A 10,047-nucleotide genomic window follows, 5' to 3' on the forward strand; every position below is an offset into this window, starting at 1 on the left:
ATAATTTGAACATGATTCATTATCAAAGTTGAAAATACTCACTAACACGTGCTTCGCTCCATCTGTACTGCACTTTCATTAACAAAGCAAGTAGCAGGCCAACAACAAAGCAACAACATACCCAATGAAATCCCACAAGTGAGGTCTGGGGAGGGTAAAGTGTACACAGACCTTACCACTACCTTCATGGAGGTAGAGAGACTGTTTCTGAATGACACAAAGTAGTGGCAGGCCAAGAATAGAAAACTAGTACTAAGTAGAATACAAGACAAATGAATTTGTAAGAACTAAGAAGACCATCTTTTCCCATCAGATTAATATTACAACGAAGTAAGAACTCCTCCCTCTTTGAGTCTTCATGCTACAATAAGTACTCTCAACTCATATCTTGTTCTAAATCCTATAAAGGAAACCTAGTCACTCCCAAAGTCTTATCTCTTTCTTTGGGGCTACTATTACAGTTTTATTCTTTTGGACATAAAACACTCATTCACCCCCTTCTCTCACAATATACACATTACTGGATTTGAATGATAAGAGAACAAAACTCATCAGCAAATTGGACTAAACTCTCTTTCTGTCACTCTATATATACAATGCTAAATGAATTTGGTGTAGGTTTCTTGCGCCTTTCCCCAAAAATCTCTTCTTTATATCTAATCTTTTACGATGTTGGTTATTCAACATCGAACATCTCTGTGTCAGTAGATTTACCTAAGCTACAGCTGAGATGCCGCAGTTGCCGCGACAATTGAAGCCTTCAATCCTCACAGGAGCTTGCTTGTTCCCAAACTTCACTCGAACACAGCCTCCTCCGCTCATGATGGTGGAGGAGGGTGGTGGTGGTGAGGGTGCCACTGCTCTTTCTGGGATTGGCAGTATGGGAACAAAATTGTGGTTGCCAAATTGGGCATCTTGGATCAGGGGATTCCCAGCCCTACTGGGTGGAGATCCATAAAAGAACGGTGGAGATGAATCGACCTCAAAATTGGCTCTATCAACTTCATAGCTCCCCTGTTCATAGAAAAATTAGAACTTGTCAACTACCAGTAACTGAATAAGTTGTTAACTTAAGCAAACTAGATCATCCAGAAACAAATCAACTATTTTTCTTTGAAAACACTGTTTAGAATGTCTTACATCTTCAAATTAACTAGTACTATAAAATTTCTTATAAAGCAGAAGATCACTAAGTTATAGTAGTTTCAGCTTATGTTGCTCGAACTCTTCAAAAAATGTCAAAACTGCAGCATCGAAAGTGAAGAGTCTGCGCAACGCTGCAACCTAGGTCTCAGCTATTTAATTCAAATGAGTTTCCCAAACTCCCTTTGCTCACTAGAAATTCCCCCAAAAAAATGTGCAACAACAAAGAGGTATGACATAAATTTTCAGTTAACCACCTACATAAAACTATATTTTTCATCCAAAGGAGTTAAAATTAAGCAGATCTACTTGAGTCCCACTTCCAAAAAAGAGGAAAAAGATTAGATTTTTCTATTAAAAAAGTCACCTTTGTGAGGGTGATATCCAGCAGCTCAGCTCCAGCTTTCAACTCACAAGCCTCCATTTCTTCATTTCTAAAAACCCAAAATCAAAAACACCAAATAAGCAAGAGATAGAAAGAAGAAGAAAAAGGAGATAAATTGAATGTTGGTTAGAAAAGGGGCATACATAAATTGCATCAGTTGATAAGGTCTGATGGGTTCTTCAACATTAACAGAGTCAGAATCGAAGAACCCAAGCTTACGGGGCTTGGGACAAACGACACCGTTCGACACAGAAATGTCTGCTCTCCCTGTTTCTCCAACTCCAACACAACCCACCAAGGCCTTCTGTTGATAAGCATACATATTCATCTACTTCTTTTTTCACGTTCACAACAGATCCAAAGCCTGAAAATCAAAAAAATGTTTATAAAAACTTGAGATCTTTACTTCCATATCCATATATATATATAATTGAAATTACTATATATAAACATAGAAGAAAAAAAAGAGATGGGTTGATGAGGAAGGAGGAGGTAGGGGTTACCTGGTGGGCTAACAAGTGGATGCCTGTGGAGGGGAGAGAGAGATTTGTGGGGAGAGTGAGGCGGAGAGAAAAAGAGAGAAGAGAATTGAGATTGGGGCAGACTATTCATAGGAGAGAAGAGAGAGAAAGAGTTTAGGAGAGAGAAACTAATTAGTACTTACTATTTATTTATTAAATTAATTAAAATACATAAAAATATCACACCAATTATCGCGTCATACTGACGTGTATTTTGTTCAACTTTATATAAGTTTAATACTTATTTTGTACGTATTCGAAGTTAGAGGACATAAATGTCAACTAAGATCTAGTCAAAGATTGTGTTTATGTATTATTTTTTTTTTTGCATTGACAGCTTTTCACACTTTCTAAGGATGATTATTAGGAATCATCATATCATAGTGACGTGTACTTATTTAACTTTATATAAGTTTGATACTTATTTTATATGTATTCGAAATTAGAGGACATAAATATCATGTAAGATCTAGTCAAAGATCGTGATTATGTATTATGTTTTTTTTTTGCATTGACGACCTTTCACACTTTGTAAGGATGGTTATAAAGAATCATTAGATCATACTGACGTGCACTTGTTTAATTTTATATAAATTTGATATTTATTTTGTATGTATTTGAAGTTAGAGGGCATAAATACCATCTAAGATCTAGTCAAAGATCGTGTTTATGTATTATACTTTTTTGCATTGACGACCTTTCACACTTTGTAAGGATGGTTATAAGGAATCATTAGATCATACTGACGTGTACTTGCTTAATTTTATATAAGTTTGATACTTATTTTGTACGTATTCGAAGTTAGAGGGAATAAATACCATCTAAGATCTAGTCAAAGATCGTGTTTATGTATTATGCATTTTTGCATTGACGACCTTTCACACTTTGTAAGGATGGTTATCAAGATTCATCATATCATACTGACGTGTACTTGTTTAACTTTTTATAAGTTTGATACTTATTTTGTACGTATTCGAAGTTAGAGGACATAAATATCATCTAAGATCTAGTCAAAGATCGTGTGTATGTATTATGCTTTTTTGCATTGACGACTTCTCACACTTTGTAAGAATGTTTATTAAGAATCATCATTATCATACTGACGTGTACTTGTTTAACTTTATATAAGTTTGATACTTATTTTGTACATATTCGAAGTTAGAGGACATAAATACCATCTAAGATCTAGTCAAAGATCGTGTTTATGTATTATGCATTTTTACATTGACGACCTTTCACACTTTGTAAGGATGGTTATTAGGAATCATCATATCCTATTGACGTGTATTTGTTCAACTTTATATAAGTTTGATACTTATTTTGTACGTATTCAAAGTTAGACGAAATAGATATCATCAAAGATCTAATCAAAGAACGTGTTTATGTATTATGCATTTTGCATTTGACGACCTTTCACACTTTGTAAGAATGATTATTATAAATCATTTTATAATGTATTATATTAATATTGTGTTTAATTATATTATTTTAATGAAAATAATATTTAAATAGATTATATTATTTTTCGATATTATGTATGTTACATATTAATAATTAAAAGAATAAAAACATAATACAGGAATAGAGTTATTATTTTTTAAAAATATGATAAAAAGAACAATAAAACAAATAACAATAAGCAAAAATAAAATAAAAGGAGAAAGATCATAAGGTAATAAACATCGCACCAAATCAATTATTATACAAAATAAAATTTTCGTTATCATATAGTAATGAATTAACGATGCAATAAAATTTTAATAATAATTAAAATAAATATTATATTTAAAATAATAACACTATATAATACAATCCAAACAAGTGTATCACTCACTCACTCCATGTGGGTTGATTGTGCATAACATGTGTGTTGTACACAATTTATTTAGTTATATATGTATTTGGATATTTTGTTCGGTGTCCTTTACATTTTTAAGAATTATTAAAAGTAATTTTAATTTTAAAAAGGAAAAGGGGAAAAAAATGTCCTTAAATTATGTGAAAGAAAAAAAAGTGTCATCCGTTTATAGTTTGGCTAAAAAATGTCTTTACTGTCAATACTTTGGCTCAAAAATGCCTTTGCAGTCAATACTTTGGTCCAGAAATGCCCTTATAGTTACAAAATGGGTCAAAATGTTGTTCTCTCAATAAATATATTATTTTTTTCTTTTTAAACACATCTTCTACCTAATTAAAATATTACTATTAAATAACACTATTCTTGTTTTCTTTCTTCTAAAATCACTTTAACAAATAAAAATGTAGGAAATATTTTTTTCTTCTTATTCTCATTTTATCAATTAAAATAGAATAATGTCATGTATCTTTTCAACAGATAATATATGTCATACATATAAGATCATAGCATATCTATCATTAATTTATATTTATATAACGACGAAAAATAAAAATAAATTATTTTTTTATTTTTTTCTGAATTGAAGTAAGATAAACATTTGCTTATTATTTAAAAAAAAAACATTATTAGAAAAAGAATGTGTTAAAAAGAAAATAATATTATTTATTTGGAAAATGAGTATTTTTTATCCATTAAATAACAATAAGGGCATTTTTGGACCAAAGTATTCACGGCAAGGACATTTTGTTCCTTTCGCATAGTTTAAGGGCATTTTTGAGTCAATGTATTGATGGTAAGGGCAATTTTGAGCCAAACTGTAAACGAATGACATTTTTGTTCATTTCACAAATTTAAGGACATTTTTTTACCCTTTTTTCTTTTAAAAACAATCAATGTGCATAACATGTGTGTTCTGTGTCCTTTACATTTTAATATTCCTATAATAATAATAATAATAATAATAGTAATAATATAGCTATATACACCACTTTTTATTTGTCTTTATTTTATTATTATTATTTTTAAAACTTTTTTTGTTGTTAAGTTTATAATCGGTTGGAATTTGATGTTTTCAAATACATTGAATTGTTTTTTTGATGATGGTACAAGGATCCATATTCTTGGATTGAATCCAACACTTTCCACTTGCTATCTGATCAATTTTTACATAAAAGAAAATAAATATTTACTATCAGTAATCTAGTGTAGTTAAAGTTAGTGTTCAAATATTTCCTTAATTTTATAGTAAGTGAAATTTTAAGGTTTTTTTATTGTTCAAAATAGCTAAACTGTTCAAGATGACTATTAAAATATTTTTTAGATTAGTTCTTTCCTTTTAAAGTTTGATATTTTTTAGGAGATAAATTACACTAAATATAATGTACTATTTATAATTTCATAAAGAATAATAGTAGAGAATATGATCTAAAAACTTGCATTAGGTCTTTGAATGAATTTTTCTTTTAATAAATATGCATTTCCTCATTTAGTTAAGAGAGGAATAGAGGGAGTATTTATGAAATAGAGGGAGTATTCATTAGGCTGATAATTAATATTTCTTATGTTTCAATTAATATGTTTCTTTTATTCGTTAGATGCAAATTATGTAATCTTTGATCACTATTTTAAAATATATTTGGTTATTATATCTAAAACAAGAAAACAATTGTAATTTATAGTATATTTTATATAATTTTTTAATATTTTAATTTTAAAAAGTTGAGTATATTTAATTTAATTTTATTAATTAAATTTACGCTTTAAAAATAAAATATATCACCTAAATTAAAACAGAAAGTGAGTTTGCAAAGAAACTGTTATTTGGCTCTATATACATTAATAAAATGTAGAATTATTTTATCTCATGTTTGATTGGAGGTATTAGGTATTCATTGGATTAGTTAACCCACAATTTTTGTCATAGTAATTGATATGTTATCCCATATATATATATGGTGGAATAACTTATCTCAAAATTAGTTATCCTGAAATAACTTATTTCCAACCAAACGACCCCTAAAGGAACAGGAAAATTGAGTCCCGTTTTTGCTAGGCAGAAATTAATCCCCATTATGTTTTTAAATTTTTTTCTAGTCTACATGACCTGTGTCATTTTAAGACGTTCCAAAATAGTATTTGATAAAATTGTCCTTTTATGCACTTCTACACGTTAAATTAATTCAAGAAACTGAATTATTTGAAATTCAAAATGCCATACTTCATTATTTCATCTATCACTAGCTAAGATAATATACATCACCGCAAATTAGCACATAAATTTCCCCATTTGAAACATTATCAAATATAAAAAGAATTGATTAATGATCGATAGCGGAGTGCATTGGTCAGTTTGATTCAATTTTATGTATTATTAATTTAGTTTATTAATATTTAGTTTTTTAAATACACTAATCAATAAAATATTATTTTTTATCAATTTTTGATTTATCGGTGTTTGATTTTTAACCATTTGATTTTTGATTTAACCAATAAAATAATATTCATAAAATAATAATATATGATTTCTCCAACAATTTGGCAAGACGAGACAATAAAAGGAATAAGGTACTTACTTTAGATTTTGTCATTTTGTATAATGTGAACTTGTGAACTCAGAGTTATTGTGAAGTGTGAATCGAAGTCTAAGGGCCCGTTTGGCCATGCGATATGGTATCATGATATGGAATCATGAGATGAAATTGAAGTTTTGTTTGGACATGCGATATGAAATTTTTGTGTTGTATATTTTCTCATAAACATAAAAATCCCATAAGTTGTAAAACTATGAAAATAGCCCCAATTGTTTATTCAATCTTATCAAATAAACAAAAATTTATAAAATCGCATAATAAATTATTACAAAGCTATTTGTTCTCTACTTGAGTAATTGTTTCATCTAACTTTAATTTAATAAAAAAAATTGAACATAAATTGTAGTGTACTAGTCTTTAATATAATCCTCCCACATAGTACAAACAATTTCCTCACGTTGAACTTGCATTTCTCGATCATGTGACCGAGAAGACGAACCAACATTGTTACTTTGAGCCATTTGTTGGTCAATATCATCCGCAACTATATTTTTATGCTCATAGATCATAAATATGTCATCAGTACTTTGGTATTCTCGCAAATAATTATGTAACACTGCACAAGCTATGACATTTTTCATTTGTGTATCAATATCATAATGGTTCATGCCTTGTTTCAGTATTCTAAATCTATTTTTTCAAGCTCCAAAAGTCAGTTCAATCACATTGCGCAGAGATGAATTCCTATAATTAAATTGTTCTTTGGAATTTTGAGGCTCTCTTTCACTTTCTCGATAATTTTGCAAATGATAGCGTAGTCCTTTGTATGGAGCTAAATATCCTTTTGTGTTTTGGAAACCAGCATCAACAATATAATATTTATCTACCAACAAACACTTTATAAAGAATTACTAAAAGCATATGTGACGTAAATGAGACAGCTTTGTGTAAATAAATAATATTTATTCTAAGGATGTAATTTAAAGTTACCATATGAAGGAAATGGAAATTGTGACGTTGGTTCAACAAGTGCATTCTCAAGTACTTTACTATCATGTGCAGTACCTTCCCAACCAGCAACAACAAAGGTAAATCGCATATCAAAATCACAAGCACATAAGACATTTTGTGATGTTTTTTTTTTGGTAACAACTGTAAAATATTACCATAACCACCAAAGAACATATACAATTAAAAGAGCACCTATTTCTGAAACAGAGAATAGGCCTCTAACAAAACAAAATAACTAGTTACATAACAAATGTTGAATAAAGTGTCTACATTTATTTGCTCTCTTAGAACTACTAAGTAAGTGTAATCTTTCACTGATTTCCTTCTTTATCTGTGTTACTGCCTATTCCGTATGTACACATATGTCTCTAAATCTCTTCAAATTCCTAGCACGCCAAGTGTGGTATATGATTGCTCTGCAAATAGCTACCATGATCTCTTTTTTGAATTGCTTCCAACGATTCCCTTTTATGTTTTCTAGGACCTGTACAATACCAATATTTTGCACTGGTATTTCTGTCCATTGGTGCATAGCTTGCCACACAACTGATGTCTATTTGCAATCTTCAAAGAGATGAACATTAGTCTCTATTACTTTTTCCTCACATAAACAACATGCAGTATCCTCCACCTGAATTTGCAGTCTCAACTTTCTTTCATGTGTGAGTAATCTTTCTTGAACTGCTAACCATGTCATGAATTTATGCTTTGGTATAGTCATTGACGTCCAGACTAGTTCAGCAATATTCCATCTAGGCTTAGGATCCATAAGTGCTTGATAGCTCTTGGTAATATAATACTTACCAGTTTGAGTCAGCATATATCTTCTGTGATTGTACCAGCCATGCATGTGCTCTTTGAATGCATTAATTTTCCTCCAATACCATTTACAGTCAATAGGAGTTTTATGAGTCCATATTGAAATGTCATTCTTCATATATATGTCGTGAACCCATTTAACCTACAATGACTCTTTGTTAACTATAATTTGCCACAATAATTGGCCTACAGATGCCTTATTCCAATTGCTATAACTTTTAATATTCAAACCACTTTGTCTTTTTAGAATACACATTTTATCCCATGAAACCAATGCNATATATGTCGTGAACCCATTTAACCCACAATGACTCTTTGTTAACTATAATTTGCCACAATAATTGGCCCACAGATGCCTTATTCCAATTGCTACAACTTTTAATATTCAAACCACTTTGTCTTTTTGGAATACACATTTTATCCTGTGAAACCAATGCTACCTTCTTCTTATTAGCACTGCTTCCCTATAGGAAATCTCTGCATATTTAATCTACTTTCTTAAGAATACTCTGGGGAAGGATGAATAATGCTCCCCAAAAACTATGAATTGAGAAAAGTACTGCGTTAATCACTTGTAATCTTCCTGCATATGAAAGTTGTTTAGAGTATGTTACTTTTATTCTGTGAATAATCTTGTCTATCAGGGACCAACACTTAATCTTCTTCTATTTCTTAGGTGACAAGGGGAGTCCTAGGTATTTAATTGGAAACACACCCTCTGAAAATCTAGTTCTGGCTAGGATTTGAGTTCTGACACTCTCATCTACCCCAACTAGATACACATTAGATTTCTCCAAGTTGACCTCCAAATCAGTAGCAGCACTGAAGTGAGCTAATGATTCCATCACTTTATTCACTGAGTCCACATTTCCTTTGCAAAAAATCATCAGATCATCAGCAAATATAAGGTGTGTAAGTTTCAGCTTTTTGCACATTGGGTGGTACTTGAAGTCTGGCAATTGACTCATTGTATGTAGTGTTCTAGACAAGTACTACATCACAAGTACAAACAACAAAGGAGATATTGGATCTCCTTGCCTCAATCCTTTTCTACCTGCAAAAAAACCCATGGCTTCCCCCATTTACTTTGATTGAGAACATGGTAGTTGTTACTTCCAACATAATCTACTTCACAAACTATCCAGAAAACCCAAAATGAATAAGTACTTCCTCCAGGAATTCCCAGCTAACCATATCATATGCTTTCTTCAAGTCTATCTTCATAAGACATCTAGGAGATGCATTCTTCCGGTTGTAATGTCTCAAGATATCATGGCAAATGACATTTTGTGATGTTCTTCCTTGCGATTACGATATGCTTGTTGCACCACTTTAGGAACCTCCCTTTCTATATATGTTCCATCAATCGCACCAACACAATCCTATCAAATAAAAAATACATCAATATTAGTTTAGTGAACATAAAATAAATTGGAAGCATTATAGAATGCACTTCGTAAAAATAATGTTTGTAAGAGTAATAAAAATAGTGCTTCCAAGACAATGCAAAGTCATAAAATAAATATTATCTCTTTAAACAAAGTTGATAGGAAATATGTAACTAAATACTAATAACTTACCCATTAAATATAAATATTCCATAAAATAAATTTATTACTCAACAATTGGTTGGTGTGAGTTACAGCGACTATATGTTGGTGAGAATAATAAATTTGATGTCTGTGAGAATAATAAATTTTAAAAAGTAATGATGTGATTATAAATTTTATTTACATATGAAATAAATGATTAGTAGTTATAAATGTGGGGTTGTTTTAA

At 30.3% G+C, this 10,047-nt stretch overlaps 1 protein-coding gene across 1 annotated transcript; it reads right to left on the bottom strand.

Annotated features, from left to right (window-relative positions):
• Positions 1-277: 277 nt before the first annotated feature.
• On the bottom strand, positions 278-2,166 carry LOC125872222 (uncharacterized). Its single transcript, XM_049552936.1, has 4 exons — positions 2,032-2,166; positions 1,672-1,892; positions 1,511-1,577; positions 278-1,014 (listed from the first exon to the last, which is right to left on the bottom strand). The coding sequence occupies exons 2-4, from the start codon at positions 1,854-1,856 to the stop codon at positions 715-717; spliced, it is 552 nt and encodes a 183-aa protein (XP_049408893.1). The 5' UTR covers positions 1,857-1,892; positions 2,032-2,166; the 3' UTR covers positions 278-714.
• Between the last annotated feature and the right edge of the window lie 7,881 nt (positions 2,167-10,047).

The sequence above is a fragment of the Solanum stenotomum genome, chromosome 8, assembly GCF_019186545.1.
Source record: "Solanum stenotomum isolate F172 chromosome 8, ASM1918654v1, whole genome shotgun sequence".
NCBI lineage: Eukaryota > Viridiplantae > Streptophyta > Magnoliopsida > Solanales > Solanaceae > Solanum > Solanum stenotomum.